Source organism: Tinamus guttatus, unplaced genomic scaffold (genome assembly GCF_059628265.1).
Source record: "Tinamus guttatus ecotype Peru unplaced genomic scaffold, ASM5962826v1 Tinamus_guttatus_pri_ptg000274l, whole genome shotgun sequence".
Classification (NCBI taxonomy): Eukaryota; Metazoa; Chordata; class Aves; order Tinamiformes; family Tinamidae; genus Tinamus; species Tinamus guttatus.
The window spans coordinates 201,730-221,123 of NW_028288808.1; the positions used below are offsets into that span (position 1 = coordinate 201,730).

Here is a 19,394-nt window from a genome sequence, read left to right on the forward strand (position 1 = left end):
TACCAATATCCCAAGTATGCTGAAGGAATAATTACGGGCAATCAAAGAAGCTAAGTAGGTGAAATATATATTTAACATCAAATCATTTGCAGGGATCCTACCTGCAAAAAGTAGAATCACAGTAAGAATACTCATCATTTATGAAAAGGTACTTACTATAGAGATGGATTCACACTTCATGCAACACACACCACTGCATATTAGCACCAGAAGAACGATTATGATGAAAGGCACCTACTTTGTAAGAGAACAAGCCACAAATGTCCACATATAGCAACCTATTTTCATAATTTTTGCAAAGCATTTCTCTTTTTTTTCAGGGACTTTACAGCAGTAAATGCTCAAAGGTATCTGAAATAGTCAAGTCCCTATGCAACAGAGACAATATATGGCCTGCACAATCTGTCCTGCTTTATCTCACAGCTCTGGCAGTTTTCTAATAGGCTGCAACAACAACAAAAATTAAGCAACTGCAAACATTGATCTATTTTAAATATCTTGAATAATTAACATGGATTATGTTGCTCAAAATAGTCAAAATGTATCAGCACTGACCAATTCATTTATCAGATGGAATTGATGCGGGAACATTTTTGCTGAAGGCAATTGCTTTCCAAGAACCCCATCCCATCAGTAACACAGTAAGAGGGTGTTTTCTAAGACTGTGCTTTCCATTTAGCAGCTGTTTCAACTCATTTTATTTTAAAAATAATGGCTAAAATCCCTGTCTCAAAGTCAAAGGATTGATCAAAGCTCTATGTGTCAAAAATAAAGGAAAACTATGTAACAGATGTTTCATTTCTGAAAACTGCAACTGCCTCAAAGGCTCTGCACTCTTGGCACCCAGCAGTACAGAACATACCATGTTTTCAAACAAGCATTCAAAGCTATTTGCCATGATAACCTAATACTCTCTGAAGTAACTTCAAAACTTATCCTTTTCATAACAGTCCTTTAAAAAACATAAAGGAGGTTGACCCTCTCCTCCCCAAAAAAGTACAGAAAGTATCTAAAGTTCAGAAATACCTTCAGAAAAGGGGAACTGTAGCAAACATCCAGCATTCCAACTCCATGACAGTTATCACAGGCAACACATAGAGATTCAGTTCTTCTAACGACTTGCAGTAATCTTTCTACTTTAGAACATCTGAGAAATCCAAGCACAAAGATTGAGACTTGGCATTCACAAATTTACAGTTGCAACACACACTGCACAAATGGACTGATTTTTTTTTTTAAAACTTAGCTATTATTGTCAACAAAAAGCCTTGTAGTCAAGAGTCACTTATTTCATAGAGAGATTTATATGGGTATTTATTACATAAAATAGAACAATAATCAAAAATAACTATTAAGGGTTACCCAGAAAAAGACTCACCTCTGATTTCAAAGATCAGATTTCATCAGATATACAGTAGAAGATTTACCAACAGGTTGCCAAAGAGTTTTGAGAGGAAGATTTTCCATTCTAATCTTGCACACCTTCCACGCAGAAGTCCACTTGAATTCTTTTGATGTGTTTCATTACAACACCCTTCCAAACACTTTGCACTCAGAAGTTGCACAACACAGAGATCTGTTTGGCAAACAGCATTACCTAACCTTGTACCATAATCCCCATCATACATGCAGAATCATAGAATCATAGAATGCTTAAGGTTGGAAGGGACCTCTAGAGGTCATCTAGTCCAACCCCCCTGCACACGCAGGGTCACCTAGAGCACGTGGCACAGGACTGCGTCCAAGCGGGTTTTGAAGATCTCCAGAGAAGGAGACTCCACAACCTCTCTGGGCAGCCTGTTCCAGTGCTCTGTCACCCTCACTGTCAAGAAATTTTTCCTTAAGTTCCTGTGGAACTTTTGGTGCTTCGGTTTGTGGCTGTTACCTCTAATACTGTCAGTGGCCACTACTGAAAAGGGACCAGCACCATCCTCTTCACTCTCTCCCTTGAGGTACTTACAGACACTGAACAAGTGTTCAGTGGTCAGGAACAAGTGGTGTTTACAGAAGCACACACAGGAAAAACAAGCCAGTGAAACACAGAACTGATAAGTTATCTAAATTATTAAAAATATAAATCTATTGAGCATGCACCACAATCTTCAAGACTAATATACAAAATAAAGTATTTTATTTAAAACAGAAGCTAAATACCCTTCCAAATTTGGTCTCAATGGAAAAGATGCACCAGGAAAAAGTAAATGAAGTCAGCTGTGCCTCTTCCTTAAACTAGGGACATAATCTTCATCTCCCCAGGACTCTAAAGTTACCACACAGCTTTATAGAACTCAGTCAAGCAAAAAGTTTCAAAGTGCCAAGCATACGAGAAAAAGCTCTTTACAAATCACCAACTGTTATAGAATCAACTAACCTAGCCTGTGGTTATAAGCAACATATACCTGCAAAACGTTTTAATTTCCTCAACTTTTCCAGAAACACTGCACAACAAAAGGGCTAGAGCCATTCAAGATTCAACTAAGTTTGTAGCAGTTTTAGTTTTTCCCTTCCAAATTAGAAAAATATTTTTCTGGAATGCATCCTGAAAAAGCTCAGAAAATACCTTATTAGCTGCACATTTTCCTCTCCTCTTCACCTTTTAACAAGAGGTATCAAGTTTACAATTTCAGAGTCTTAACAAACCTTTATTTAAAAATATATAAAGTATCAAGGCATAAACATTTATAGCAAGATTGCTGAAAAAGTTGTATCATTTATCTGCAAAAATTAAGCATCCCCAAGCATTTTAACAACCCACATTTTCCACAGGTTATTCCAACTTGTTAGGATAGAAAAATAGGTATGCTAGATGCTGCGCCAGAAAAGATGCTAACTTCCTCCACAGCTATCTGGAGTGACTCACATGGACTATGGACTAGCTCTCCCAGTATTCAGAGCTGCAGAACACAGGGTGACAAATTGAAAGAGTCAAATCATGCAACATAGGATATATGCAAGAACAAGCACACAGTAAATGAATTGCTTAAGGGTTTATTTGAAACAGAAGAGGGTGAAGATGTCTTTATTTGCATTGTAATTGCAAGAGTAATCCAACCAGCTTGCATATACTTTTGTCACAATACTTAAAAATTAACATATGACTATTAAGTAGCCTGTGCTAAGAACAGTAATTATACATTGCTACTACACCGATTCCACTTCTTCAGGTATGTACAGGCCATTAAGATATACCTTATTTTGCGGTAACACAACAGTAAGCAAAAATGCTTACCTGATTAAGGGACAGAGAGCATCTTTCCATCAGGACAAATACTACAGGAACTGTAAAGGGGAATGTTCAGCGAAGTCTTAGCTAACTAATGGCAACTAACAAGCAAGAGGACAGTCTGGAAAGGCATTTCACACTGAGATACCAGTACAAGTCTTCAAGAATTATGTACAGCCAGCACCATGAAACCATTTCAAAGTTCAACTGCTGCAGAGAAGCTTTAGTTTGATGAAGTTACTTGTTAGGGTCACTTCATTCTCAAGCTTCCTCTTTGTAGCTAGGAGGATTAGTATATCCCTCAAGCAATTTATGAGATATTTTAGTGAGAACACGTAGGCCTTTTCTTAAAATTAGCTTTATTTTTCAATAGCATGAAATTTTTCATGATAATCTAAACATTTAAAATTTGTAATCCATGAGAGTGCTATTTAGATAGCTATTCTTAATGCAACACAATTAGCAACAATGTTATGTACAACCTCAAAATTTATTTACATCAGCTTTATCCTCATTATTTCTGCTCAAGGGAACTGACAGCCAACAGTAGTCTACCAGGTGTGCTTGCCAAAGAAGCATAAAATGGTTATTTATTTTTAAGATGTCAAGTATATGTTAAGATTGCCAAGAACATAATCAGTTAATTCTGTCAACTTTGCCATTTTTACAGCAATCTATTCACTTCTGGTATTATAGTGAGCCTACCTACTCAAAGGACAAAAATGGTTTTAATTTTTCACTCTACATCCTCAGTTCTCATCTCATTCTCCGTCCCACTGATGATCAAATGGATATACATTCAATTCAAAGCTAAAAGGAAGTAAAAACATATAGTTTACTCCTAAGTGGGCAGATCTTATAAAAATCACTTTGGTTTAACAGTTCTGTTTGATGAGCTGTCATACAAGGGAACACCTGGGCTTATAAAGCCCACCAAGTTCTCACCTGCTAGTTCTGCCCAAGTCACACAACTCTCATACATTCCTCTGCTAACACTGCGGCACCATTTAAGCCTCTCAAGCAATCAATCAGACCAAGGACCATTTCAGATCTTCAGCAGGTGTCTTCACACTTGGCATAAGAATATTAAGCTGAGAGCAAGGGCCAAAATGGTCAATTTGCAGTAGAAAAACCATTGCCAACATTCCTTTTCCACACAGTCACTGGAGCTTTAGCTGAAGCGAACCAGCAACGTGAAGGCAGTAAATGTGAACTAAATACAACAGTAGGAGTGAGCATAAGCATCCTTCACCAACCCTAGACTGCATTTCTTCTCTTTAAAACACACTTACTTCCATTTTTATGTCCATGTTAAGTAATAAAGCACTCAGATCTATTTAAAGAAAAAATCTGTATGGCTTAAGGCTATAATTCCCCCCATGAGATTGCTTCACAGTAAACATGTGAAAAACATGTTTCCTAGACAAGCCTCACTAATTATGACTAATGAAAAACAAACAAGAAGCCTTTCTTCTCCATGCAATCTACTGTTAATTTATATTGTTAGATTAAAAAACACCAACAAACCACCACACTGAAAAATTGGTCTTCCATTTTCTGAACAGCAGTGACTTTTTATATTTTTAGCATTTGAAGTAGTGTCATATCTGCCATTTCTACATTTACACAATACTGGCACTTCTATTATAAAGAAAAGCTTCTAGCCCTTCGGGCTAGATAATCAGCCGCCCCCCAAACTTGGAAATTTGAACACAGTCTTATTTGATCTAAATTACAAGTTACAAAAAATAAACAGCAGTTTAAGATATAAACAACTTGAGAACAATTAAGTTTCAATGCACAGACATTTCTATCAAAAATAACGCTATGCCATCAGAAGTTTAAATTTATTTCCAAGTGTTCAAACTGTTATTACACATACATCATTATTTTTATTTGAACATTAAGATAATTACAGTTGGAGGGTTCATATTTCCAGCGGCCTCTCTGCAGAAGAGGCCACCAGAACAAAACATTCAACATTCCACATGACATTTGAGTTACCAAAACTACAATTACCTTTTTTTTTTTTTTTGCTAACAGATCACAAAGAGTACATAAATGGGGCATTTCCTTTAACAGAAATATCAGCGTATCAGTACTGCATTTTTTTAATTTTAATATGGATATCTATACAGAAGAGCAACATTGCAGGTGACATTTTGATTTAGCACACATATGGGATTTTTGCAAATGCCTTTTTTAAATCCACAGTAATTTTAACTTATAAAACATATTGCTAATATGCCCTGCATAAATATCAATAATCAAATTCATTCATCTTCAGCCACTTCAATAGAAAAAGGGAAAAGTGTTTATTTTGCTCATCTTAGAGATTTTTTTATATATGCAGTTTTCTTCTATGGAAGAAAACCTTTCTTTACACATGCTAACCACTATTTTGTCTGCAAGAAAATCTTCATTCAGAAAATCTGAACTTTCTTCTCAAATTAGAAAACTTCAGCCATAGACGGTACTTGTATGACACATCACAATTGTTCACATCAAAACACTAAATGTGTTAAATTTATAGCAAATTGGCAGTCACTTGATGTTCAGTGAATTCCCTCAAAATTCAGCACTTCACGCTCCATTTTTTAAGGCCCATTTTAAGTTCAACTGGGAAGCTATTTGGTGACCTTTTTTGTTGGACATTCATACAGATGTTAAAACTGGCTCAAGTAAAATATATGACATTTTATCAACATTACAGGCAGGAATGTAGCTGGCAGATGAAAAACCATCTCTAAACACACAAGCTAAGTAAAACCAAATTGCCCCAAATGTTATCAAGTATCAAGAAAAACAGATCGGATGAACAGTTCCAGCAATCACCACCACTAAAACTCAGCAAGGAATTTGTCTATAAGAGGAACGAGTAGTTCTTGGTTAAGAAATACTTACTTCTTTGCTCATCCTTACCACCAGTTTCCACAACAGATCACTATACTAAAACTTTCACCTACTCTCCCCAAAAGCATAAATTTAACTCTCCACCTTGCTGAGCACAATTATATTGTACTCCAATTCACAACTGCCCTCCAATGACCTACTACCACAGTCACATAAGTGAGCACAAGGTTCCCTCTATGATAATCATGCACTTTTACAGTCACATGAAAGTTGAGGTAAAATAAGTGAAAATTGGTGGCAAAATTACAGATTTAAAGGAACAATTTTTCATATGTACATATGGCAATCACAAGGACTGAAAACTAGTCGACAGTGACCTGAAGGAACACTTGTATTCACTCATCTAATAAGTTTTAGACTACATATTCTATTTGGTCCAGATATCCCTACAAGTAAATCATTCCAAAATAGGTGCCCAAAATGCAGCTGCTACCATAAAACATCTTCTCACCATTTTAATCACTCTCAAACAATTCCTAGGAACCTCAGACTGCCAAGACACACAAAATGACTGTTGATCAAAGCAACAGTTAAATTAAACAATTATATTTGTTGGATATCTCCACCTGCTTTAACTTGCCCATTGAGAAATTTCAAATAAAATTAAAATTAAATCAAGTCTCCTTTCCTCACAACATAACATTTGTATTGAATGACAAACGCTGCATCACAGAAGCAGCCTGTGTATGGCACTGAACAGGACTTCCACGCATGACTGCAGTATAAATTATATTAAGGTATTCCAAAATTAAACAAATAGCAAATCCAGTTATCTATACAAAATTTTAAAAATACAGTAAATTTAACATCAAATGGAAAAATTACAGTAGAACTAATAGATTGTACATTCACTATATGGTCTTGAAATGTCATTTTTCATGAAGCAGATTCTTCTTCTTCCTTTGATTAACTAAATTAAGTCAGAAAATGAACTCTTCACCACATCAGCTAACAAGTTACTTCACTGTAGTTATTGTCAGCTAACATTTATCTTTCACCTTTAATTTCTGTACTGGAGTCCCCGTTCCTCTCCAAGGAAGACTCAAACATTGTGTTTTTTCCTTCTTGATTTGTCTCAACACCTACCAAAATCCCCTTGACTTGGGAGATCATTTCATCTAATGCAGCTTCCACCACTTCTCTTACCAGAGCAGCAAACTGACAGACAAGTGACATTTACTAGAACCATGATCCGCTACACACCAGTGCTCCACTGTGAGCACTAAATGTTCTGTACAAAAGAGAAAATAAGTTATGCACATGTAAGCCACACAGAGCAAGCAAAGATAAATGGTTTGAGCAGAGAATAATGATAGGGCAGAAGCATGGTAGTCAACTGTTCTGGCTACAGCAATTGTTTAACCTGTGTTATAGCTTGGTTTGAACATCTTTGTTTATGCAAACCTTAAAAAGGCAGGTTAAGTGTTCTTGCCTCCAGAATAGCTAACCAATACATGCTCAAGAATGAACTGAATGCAAAGCTTGGAAAGGTTACCCAAATAATAACCAAACTGGGAGCTTTAAAATTTCTTTAATCTGAGGGATATATCTACTACTCTAAAAGTTTATCCATCACCTTCTAAAATCTAGTGTCCAAGAAAAAAGGGTAATTGCATTTTCTAAGTCAACCAAGCTATAAAAAAATCAAAAGGAATGGTGGGTGGCTTGTGTTCAAGTGTTATTGTTTATCATAACACCTCATGCAATAATTCAAAAAAAGTCTATATACTCGTAAGTGTTTACATCTGAATAAATAGGGTAAATTAGTAAATAGAGTATTTAAAATTATCTACAAAAATGTTTTACTGGGTATTCACTGTTTGCATTAAGTCTTAAAGAAAACAGCATCCAGAGAAATACCAAAGAGTATGAAATAAAAGAAAAAAGGAAACAGAGACATTTTAAGAATCTCCCCAGAAAAATAATTCATATCAGCAGTTAACTAAACCGAACCAAAACTAAAACAAATATTATAATTATCAGGTGGCCTTCTCAAGCATCTTCAAACAAAAGGCCATAAACAACTATGCTTTACATACTATTGTTTTGTTTATTTTACACTATGAGGTGGAAGCAACACATTTTCCTTTTAGTAAAGTATACACAAATAGGCTCACTCAGGATACACTTTTAATGCACATAAAAAAAGTATTCATCTTACAAATTGTTTTGCAATCCAAATATACAATAGCTTTGAAAACAGTATTTTAGAAAACAAAAGCTAATGTAAAAAGACTGCTTAAAACAACTACAATGATAAACATTTCTTTATGGCTCTGTCTTTACAGTTTTCTTACTGCATCATCAATATCAGAAATTTGTTCCTTCAGCTGGTTCCACTGTTCTGGATTTAAAGAAATACCTGAAACACATTAAAAAAATACTTAGTACAAAAAGAAAACTGAAGTTCAGGATCTTGCACACTTACTAGTAAGACTGATTTAATGTTTAAAGACCATCACAAAAATGTCAAACCTATTAATGTTTCAGCTGCTTCAAGTGCAATAGCTATCTCATTTAATTACATAGTAACATACCTACCAACTTTGAACACTTCAGTTTAGTTTTAATGATTATTTTGTGACTGAGCTTTTATGTATTTGCATATAATTTTGGGGGTATCTTTTTTCAATTACTGTTTACTGCAAATTATTGTATTATTACAAATTATACATGCTATCAGTAGCATCTTGGAGATAATCTATTCCACTCCCTATAACTCACAAATCAACAAGAAGTTCACTTCGTTTGGTTTGTTGTTTTGTCCCGTTTTACTACAGGTCCACTCTAAGTTTAGTGACACGCAATGTATAAACCTGGAAGTTTAGTCAAAAAGCCATCTAGAATGCTGAGAAAGGATTACAGCCACAGTGGTGTTTTAATATATTATGCTAATCTCCCCAAATAATTGCTGTTGTGCTAATCATGTAGTTAAAAGTTTTCTCCCGCATTTTTCTTTTATAGTCTTGATGTTACAGTATCCTGTTGTATACTGCCTTCCATTTAAAGAACGGAATCCTTAATTTATTAAAACATGCCATGAGAACATACCAGCTATAACAAAGAGCACTAAGCCTTTGCAGTAAGTTTCCTTGCTTAAGTCACATGTGTTTTAGAATAAGTTTTGTATTTTTTACATTTAGGTGGTTAATTTCCTTTAGCTCTTTTAAATCTTAGCCCAGAACTACAGAAATAATTAATAATAGTTTTAATGTATTCCTTGACCCTGCATTCATATTTTCTTCATATTTTTAAAATGCATTTAAAAATGAGAACAAAATTTTCAATGCTTACTTATTAGTCCTCCCTGAGCAAAATTCAGATAGACAAGCAATGTTTTTCCTTCCTCTTTACACTTATCTCTTATTCAAGACACCAAATGCAATATAAATTGCATAAATGTTACTTAGAAACTGAGAGCTTTTTTTCCTCTAATTCTGTTACCATTTCCAAAAAATTCTCCTTGATCATCCAGTTATTTTAGTCACATCACAGATTCATTTCAGCTAATTTCAGCAGCAAACACCTTGCTTGTTTTCCCATATGTACCACTTCCACAGAAGTTATGGCAGGTGTGTTTTCACAGCACAGTACCATTTACTTTATTTGTATGCTTCAAACTTAGTGGGTCTTTTGAACTGACATAAAAAAATAGGCCAAGTGTTTGAAATACCCAGTTTTCCTTTCTTCCCAAGGCACATCTGTTTTCCTCTAAATCTCAACAACAGTAAATGCTATTTCTAATTTTGTCAAAGACAATAGCCATCGGCTAATGCATTCACTCCAACTTTGGTTGGACTTAGGTTTCTTGTAATACAACAGTTGCCGCTTCCCACTGGCTCTGTAAAAGCTTGAGCTCAGCTTGGAAATTAACAGAAGACACAAAGGTACAGATGAATTTTGGTACATAAATTCTGTCCTAGACTACAACAGCAATTCTCAGTTTTAGGACTACAAGACCACAGGAATGGAAGATATTTCCCTTGTGTCCTCACATGGCTTAATCCCTTGCCAAACATACACATCATCAGGCTTCTATTATCACTCAACATGACCCACACTTGCACAAAAATTTTCTGCTTCCTAATCTTATTCCAGGGAAGTCTTCCAACAAAATCCCCCAGGATCTTTTCCCAGCTGTCCCTCAGTCACTACACTAATCCCAGAGTCATCCTCATCTAGCAGCAAGGTTAGGCCTGTGCTGACGAATCTTAAGGTCCAGCATTACTTCCCAAACCAGTTTCATCACAAATCTGACAAACATCCTCATCACTCTTCTTAATTCCTAATTCCTCAAGCTACAGTCCAAAACCATATTTTCTTTCCAAGATAAGCAGCTCACATGTGCGCCAACAGAACATTTGTGCTGTATCAGATTTCCACTTTATCGTGATAAAATTCAAACCCTTCTGTCAGATAAATACCTTCATGTACATCATGCAGCTTTGATCAGAGCCTACTACTGATCTACAGATTAGTTAGGGACAAGACACTCTTGTCAATTAGCAAAAAACTTCAATTGATCTTTAGTCACATCTACACATTACTATCACTTCACCTACCCACCAAATCTTAAGGTGGTTTCCCAGTCAATAAACAGCATGTACTTTTGATCACCAGCTCAAAACACAGCAATCTGAATTCCTTCAAAGAGTAATTTTTTTTGGGAAACAGAACCACAGAATGGTTGAGATTGCAAGACAGCAGCAAATAGCAGCAACACATGCAGGACGAAGTTTTCCCATACAGTATCTACATATATATGTGATATTTAATTTTGAAAATATATGTGATTATTTAATTTTGAAAATACCTCAGGTTTTCTAAGCAACCTATGATGTTCTTATAAACTGTGTTGCTGCTGAATACACCAGGAGATGTAACAATGAACCTTATGTTAATTCAATATTAAATGACTCCAAACTCCAGAACAAACATTCCACACTTACCTTTTTTCTTTGGTGGTATATATAAAAAAAAAACTAAAAACTAAGCTCTTCTAACAAAAGCAATGTGATGTTGATATTTGCACTACCTCAACAACTTATCTTCATCTTGAAAGTGACAATTCATGAAGGCATGCCATAAAATTGCTAACAGTACAACTGCTTAGGCTGTTTTACAGACTGGTTTTACAATACTAAACCTCAAATTTGCACGCTATTTCCACCTAAAGTCTTAAAACATTTTTTCCAAAGTTAATCACATGATTAGATGTTTTAATTTTAATCTGAAGTTGGACAGAAATTGATGAATGTAGTTGTTTTTTTTATTTACACCTTAACCTTAAGAAATTAAACTTTAAACTCGAAGTAGGTAAGTGCTAAGTTCATTGTGGGAGAGGAATGGCTATGTTTATATTATCTATAATCAATTTGCTTGTATCTGATGCTTTATTTTGCACAAACGAATTTCCCTAAACCAACATTCATTTAGGAAACAATCAGTACAGCAGGCAAGTAGAAAACAACCTCAGGCTAATGAAACTGTTTTGTTTTTGATAAGCTGTAGGCAAGATTGATCAAAAAACTAAAGATAACACTCTAAAAACATACATTCAGTTATAAAGTGCAAGAATCTGATACACTGGATTCTCCAATAAACTGCACCCAACTCTTTATTGCAAAATAATACAAGCAAAAAATACCTTTTCTGCCAGGCTTCATTTCACCTTCTTGATCCATCCAATATTCTCTAATATCAATTAAGACTTTCCCTTTAAAGTCACGAACACTGACATACCTCATTTTGCCGATCTGTCAAAACATATGTAAACATCTATTAGGTATTTTACATAGTACAGTATTCACTTTTCCAAACAGCACTATACTTGGACATGTGACATTGCAGGCTACAGCTTATTTTAGACACCAGAGAAACAACTAGTTCAAGAGCCTAATCCAGAGTAGTTTGTAGGCTAATAAGAAATGACAACATAAATAGATGAAGGATTTAAAACCTGTTCAGAATTCAGCATTCTTTTCTGGAAAAATAGGTGGCATAGAACAAAAGTAATTATGTGCCTAACAAGCTAGTTTCTTATAAATAAGCACTGTTTTACTGTTTTCTGGAATAAAATTTAACCTCTAATTTTTTTGCCATTGGAAGGGACAAACAGAGGGAAAGCAGAATCAGCTCTACTTCCAAGTCAAAGCTTTAGATCATTCCGTATTAGGTACTTATATGAGAAGTACAGTCCCTGGAGTTCCCCTGTAAACACTTGTGAAAGTGAGTAATGTATTCGTGAAATTTCCACACACGCATCCTGTACCCCTGTAAATACTTGTAGAAGTGAAAAGACGACACCAACTGTTCCACGCTTGCCCTTGAGTCCTCACAATATTTGTTGACACAGTCGACACAAGAGTATCTTGCTGCACCAGAAGTCCAGAAATATCTGGTACTTTAAGTTTACCAGCATGTAGCATACATTGATATTTTCTTGGTTACAACACACTTTTGAACTTCATAACTTCTGCAACATAAAAGTTTGTCTGGACTACAGGCTTTTGCAAGCTCTCCCCCCACTTTTTTTTTTTTTTTTTTGCAGAAGTTGGGGAGTAATCCATATTTAGGCTTACTAAAGCTGTCTTAAATTTGATATCAAATAGATTCACACATTTTTTCCCTGCTTCCAGGCATCTTTTAAATTGAAGAAAAGGTTACCACCTCTAAGACAATATTTTGATTTATTATTTTCACAGTTCTTCAAACATAACATCCCAAAAAAAGATATGATGTCACAGAAGCTGAGTTATTTCAGATTTAACTACCATGTCCAAATCTGTCAGCATCGCTGGCAAAGAATATTCTAATTGAACTGCATAAACAATGGTTGTAGTTTTGTAGCATAATACTTCAGTGATTTTTGTTTCCCTAAAAAAACCTGCTTCCAGTGATATATTCCTCCCAAACATTTGCTCCATGGTTCTAGAAAAGAATTCCAAAATTGTTCTAAGAAATACAATGTACATTAGCCAATGTACACTATGCAAACACTGTCACAAACAGTTTAGGACTTCAATGTTAAGGATGAGACTACCTACCTTAGCTACAGCAAGATGAGGGTTAAGAATATAAAATGTGCATTACTTAATCAGTATATTTACTTAAGTAGAACTATTTCTGTATGAAAAATCTGAAATAAAGATAAGCTTTATACCTCTGTTTATATGTCACAGCTCAATGCTCACATTAAATTTAGCATGGTCTGTTGCACTCTAAGCCGAACAGTTCTCATTTTAAGGCTTTAAGTTAGTTTTAATTAACATCTATGGCTAGAAGACACAATCAAAAATCTAGATCAATTATGTTGATGTTTTAGAGTTCAATTGCCTCTAAATCTGGCACTGAACTTTTCTGAACCATTCTTTTTCTCACACAGTAGCTGACATTCCTAGAATAACTTCACTGACATAAGACACCTTTGCAACACCATGACGACAATTGTGTTCCAAGGGTTATATTGCTTTATTTAAAACGGTGTAGCTACTGCTGTACAGTCTTCATAGCAAAGTTAACACATTCTTTATTAAATATCACAGCCCTTCAGTTTGAAGGCACACTATTCTATTCGATTAGTAGAGAACATTACAAACATTATTTCCAGGTTTCTATGTCTTAGAATAAAACTCACTGAACTGTGTCTAGGTTCCTTTCACAGCTATGCAATTCACTTCCTGTGTGACTTTAAGCAAGCATCCTCTTCACAATTTTCCCTCCTATTTCTAGTTTGCCTTGGTTAAATTCTATACACTCTGTGGAAGTAGAAACAAAAAAGCATCTTATTCTTAGTTGATAATATGTATAGTTTGAGGGAACATTTAAGCTAGTATAAGCTCCTAAAATAGAAACTCCTGTGAACAGTTGAAATAAGCATTACATCAATTTGGTTTAGCACATTAATTCTGAAACTTACATGGTCACCAGTTCAACACCATTCATCATTTCACAGTCACTTTTTGAGTGTCATAGACCCATGCACTTGTCTACTTTCAGCAACTATTACAAATATTTAGGGACATTACACTGCAAGACTGAATTAGTTTCTCACAAGTCAAGCAGCAAATGAAACCTATGTTTCCAAAAAGAAAGTTCTATTAAAAAGCAGGAAATTCTTTCAAAGGTTCAATCATATCATGTAGCTCCTCTCTGAACAGTCATTAGTGCTGTGCCCAGGCATCATTAATAAACCTTGTTCAAATCAGGCATAGGTAGATGACAGGATTTGTCAAACTAACCAAAGCACATGATGCAGAGCTTATGTTGGCTTGAAGTCATGCATCAGAATCTAACACACTAATGCTAAATCCTTCCACACTGGCATGATTTATACTTGTCCAGGACCTCAAGTAATTCCTAAAAAATGGGAGCAAGGTGTATTTTCTATCATCTTCCCCAGTTACATCTGAATCCTACTATCAAATTCCAAACTGTACTAGGCTACCTATAACTTAAAACAAAGCCAAGATGTATAAATGTGTGGCATCCTACACTGACTTATTTAGACTTTATTCTTTATATTTAGTACCAGAAATAACATTAAACCATCAGGTTCAGACAAAAATAATAAACGCTAGATCCCAAACACTAGATCAAGAGAGGTTCTGCATTAAAGGAATCTACATATTTTGAGAACAAAACCTGAAAATACAGAATATAGTTTCTCATAATTCGCTACCTCTGTTGCACATACAGTCAGAATGGCTGACCAGCTACGAATGCTTTATATAAAGCCTAATTTCTACCAATTCACATCACATTCGTGCAGCAGAGTCACTTGCATATCAGAAACCATTTTACTACCTGGAGAAGAAGAAAGGAAGAATGTTCTAGTATTACTTAACCGTAATAAAAAGCTGCTATAAATTGTCCCAGAAGAACAAACTGTAACTGGAAAAATTATCACACAAATAGAGCTTTCAGTATGCTCTGCTGAAGGGAACAAGAGCATCTTCATGTCTGAATGCTAATAATCAGTTACATATCATCTGATATAGTATAAAAAATTGCTTAGGGCTTCATGTGAGAAAATAATGAAATTAAAAAACATCTGCTGTTGAGTAGGGCAGACTAGGGAGCATGAATGGTTAAAGACGATACTCGAAACTTTCTGTATTATATTCAACAGCAGATGAACTTGCCTATCAAACTACACAGGAGTCGTCTGACTGTTCTTAGCAACTTACTATCTTATGTCAAAGTTTGAAAGAAAATATTACAAATGCGGGGGAGAATCTTAACTTTTTAATCAATGACAGAATTTTGGAACATATTAGTAACATAGCACAAACCTACAGTTTTTCAGAACTGCAACTGCAGTTCACTTAAGTAGCTCTTTTTCCTACATAGTTCAAAGCATGCCTCAGCTAAACCAAAATTATTGCATCCTTCCTTTGAAAAGGAATTCCAGACACTAATGCCCAGTGTCTTCAATGCAAGCCCTCCCTCCCAAGCAGACACCAAGACGGAAGTGAACACTGATAGACCAGAACCAACTTACTGTACTACAAAACCGGTCAAGCAGGCCATTTTCAAAGAACCTCTGCTACATTCATCTCCACACTACAGCCCTGAACATTTATTTTGCACTACCAATGTGACACACATCTTATTAGGCATCTTTCATCTACCCTGTCACAAACTAAAGATACTAAGAATTTAGAGTCCTTTCCGATCCCCTGTCCCCTTTTGAGGCATCAAGATGAAAAAAATTTAATAATTCTTGACCCAAACTCCCAAACACTACCTCTGAAGTAATTGATAATTGAGTGGCATGTTCGCCCAGTTCTCAGCACACACTGCTGCCACCTCAGCTAGTCCCAAAAACTACTGTAATCTGAATTCACAAATTTTATCGTGCTACTGAAATACACATATCCATTCCTTGTCTTAAAAATAAGGTTGGCTTAAAAATTACAAGCTTTTCAGACATTCAGTGAGAGAAAAGTCTGCTTCACAAAAAAGGGAACAAGCAAATCTTAATTCAAGATACTGTCTAACAAGAGGAGAGATGCCCTTAACCTAGTTAAAACAGGATTTGAAAAATCCAAATTTCTATTTCTGCAAGCATTTCTTCCAAGAGGCTTAATTAAAAAAAAAAAAATTGCATGCAGAGATCGTCCTGATTTAATACATAATATATCAGTGGTAAAATACTTAGTACAATACATCACTGCTGTAGAGACAAAATGATTTACCAAAAAGTTACCATGACTGAAGATGAGGCTAGATCAATTGCCGCAACTCAGATTATTTTACTTTACTGAAACCTGACATTGCTTTTTCTGAGCATCTCATCTACATGAGAGCACTGAGGCCAAGGCTTCAAGAGACTGAACACCACACTATCAAGATATACAGACTATTGCCTCTAAAAGATTTATAAAGAATAGGATGTAACTTGCTACCTCATCAAGCTCTAAAAGAACAGTCAGTTTTACCTGAAACATATTCTCGTCTCTGTTACTGCTTTGCTTAGAAGAAGCTGCACCTTTTGAACTTTCACCAGTCTTTTGTTTCTTTACAGGCTTTTCTGGAGCTGCTTGCTTTTTCCGCTTTGCCTTGGAGCAAGAAAGAAAAAAAAAAAAAAAAAAAAAAAGTCTGTTAGCCACAAATAAGTTTAAGTTAGATGCTTACTGTCATGCAATACACTCTCTCACCTCCCTCCACAAAGGTAGGACTCTAACACTGTACACTTATACTAGAATTTGAAAAAAAAATCCAAATTGGCCTAATTCTGTTCCCAGTGAAGCTTGCCTGCCATATATTTTTGACCCAATTTAGCTCTCCTTAGCCTCAAAGTATTATTTTGAAAGCATTACCCATTTGCAAGATCATACTCTCAGTTTACAGTTTTTACTAAAAAATCAGTCTGATGAAAATTTCAGCCACCTTTCAAGTATAATAAACATTACAGAAGAGCTAACAACTCTTCTAGAAAAGAAAAATAATAGATAATGAAGAAAGGATCTATCAGAGGAGCTTCTTTGTATTACAGTCCAATCTCTGACCATAGCATGATAAACAAAAATGTTCTTAATGGCATAGATGGTATCACCTGGGAATCAGATTACACTATTTACAGATGTCACAAAGTTACTGCTTCTACTGCTGGTTTTCTAGCAATCATGCTAGTTTTCCTCAGTTTCCTCAGAAACTAACGATACTAAAAATCAGATGCCATTGCCAGAGATATATTTGGTGGAACAGCTGCAAAAAATAAAGGAGCATACATATTATCATTAAAAAAGAACTGCCTATTGAAGAAGACTGTTTCACTATAACTTTGGGAATATATTTGCCAAAAAACTTCACTTGACTACTTTCTTAAATATTATGATTTGACATAACACATAATTTGATAGGTGCAACTAAGTGCAACTAAGTCACATGTCAACCAGTTCAGTAAAGGTACAGACTGAGCTTCTTCACCTGCCATATAAAAGACCTGATAACTGTGTTACCATTGAATATTTCTGAAAAAAAAGTAGGTGGTTTCTTTTTTGCATATAGTGCAAAATGGGTTTTTTTGTGTTCATGATTGGCACATCTATAAAAACACAGTGTAAAAAACTATTAAAAATAATTAGAAACACATAATTTATTTGTTTAAGAATAGTTATCAGCAAATGCTAAAGTTAATCAACTTAAAGATATTCTGTTTGGCTTGGTTTGTAAGTGAGAAACTAGCAGATGGTATTACACTACACAAAAGAAATTGAAACAGAAAAAGAATATGTAAATAAGATAAGCAAGAGGTCTATGACAGGGCAGGTCAAGGTTGTTGTGCCCTTTTTTTTTTTTTTTTTTTTTTTTAATTGTTTGGCATTGTCAAGTAATCCAGAAATCAAAAGGAGGCAACCTCAAAATTAATCTGAATTCTCGCCACCAGGGGTGGCTTAAACAGAATCCTTCTATCTCTTGCCACAGAGAAGTGAAGAATTCCAAAAAGTTTGGGGGTAGATATTATCACATGGAAAATCCTGAACTCAAAACATAAACTTAAGGGGAAGAAAAAAAAAGTTCACTGTACAGCAGTATCTTATCTACCACCTCCCTAATCTTAGGTCTGATAAATCATATTCAGTGACATGCATTTTGTGACATAACAGCTACTTCCTTTCCCCAAGCCTGGAAAAGAGGGGGGGGGGGGGGGGGGGGAACAAAAAACAGACAGCTAGCAGAGTAGCAATAAACTGTATGATGCTCACCTTTTTGTCAACTTCACTATCTGAGTCACTAGCAGATGAACTTGAAGACACAAGTTCCTTTGACTTGGGCATTCTAGGGAAGAAAAAAGTTAGCATTAGAATATTGTAGAAGGAATGCATTCTATAATGGTTGGAAAACATTCTCACTCAAGTCCCTTCAAAAGACTCAGCTCTGCATTTTCATACAAGCATTAATACATTTTACAGATGTGTCAGCAAATGTCCTTTTTTAATATCTTTGCTGTTGTTCTTACAACTACCTTAAACACAGATCTTTAGTCTCTGGACTGTTTAGAAAGTCTTTAAGGGCCCTAGGATGGTAGAAACTATTGGGAAAAAGTACAGCTCAGTACTACTCAACTTTATTTCTCAATAAATTTATAAGCTTACTCACTGAATTACTGAATTCAAATTACTGAGGGCCACTTCATTACCTACACCATCTTGGATATTTTGCTTATTTAGGTTTACAATTAGCAGCTGTGTAACCATCCTACATGAAGCTAAAAGTTACTACCAATAACAGAGTTATGAAAAAGAAAGTCACAGATTACAATGAACTATAGCATTGCAATTATTTTTTCTAAAGCAGCTTTGAACATTAGACACTAGAGCCTATTCATTTGATAAACAAGTAGACATTTAACTTTCCTTGAATGCATGCTGCCAGGTGTGCTCCTACATCGCTCTACTATGCAAACATGTGGTTAGACAGCAGTTGAACATCTTGTCTACTACTAGAAACTCATTGTGATAAACAAATAGCTCATTTGTTCTAAAAATAAGCACCCCAAAGAGAAACAGTTTGTTGTAAAACACACGCCAATTAGGAAAGGTTAGCAAAGTAATAAAGAGGAGCATGTTAGGAAATGAAAATTAAAAGAAAAAGGAATACTATGCAGAAAAGGACTAAGTTGGCATAACGGTGCAGTACTAAGAAGGGACAGGGCCTGGGATAAAAGCTCCAAGCACAATGAGAGCAGCCACAGCATGGAAAATTAAACGAGGTAGGGGCAGCACACACTGGCCACACTGCAGGATGGAGG

General features: G+C 35.3%; 1 protein-coding gene across 1 annotated transcript; it reads right to left on the reverse strand.

Moving 5' to 3' along the window:
• Positions 1 to 8,253: 8,253 nt before the first annotated feature.
• On the reverse strand, positions 8,254 to 18,420 carry LOC104571771 (SUB1 regulator of transcription). The gene is made up of 4 exons (XM_010218898.2): positions 18,349 to 18,420; positions 16,579 to 16,698; positions 11,784 to 11,892; positions 8,254 to 8,498 (listed from the first exon to the last, which is right to left on the reverse strand). Exons 1-4 carry the CDS (start codon positions 18,418 to 18,420, stop codon positions 8,419 to 8,421), a joined length of 381 nt encoding a protein of 126 aa, XP_010217200.1. The 3' UTR covers positions 8,254 to 8,418.
• Between the last annotated feature and the right edge of the window lie 974 nt (positions 18,421 to 19,394).

Bases quoted from the DNA above. Each gene is read 5' to 3' on its own strand.
- LOC104571771 (XM_010218898.2), bottom strand. From the start codon at position 18,420: ATGCCCAAGTCAAAGGAACTTGTGTCTTCAAGTTCATCTGCTAGTGAC. The intron at 11,893-16,578 runs GTAAAACTGACT...ATGTTTTGACAG, and splicing joins GAGACGAGAATATGTTTCAG to ATCGGCAAAATGAGGTATGT. The intron at 8,499-11,783 runs GTATTTTTTGCT...AATGTGTTTCAG, and splicing joins AATGAAGCCTGGCAGAAAAG to GTATTTCTTTAAATCCAGAA.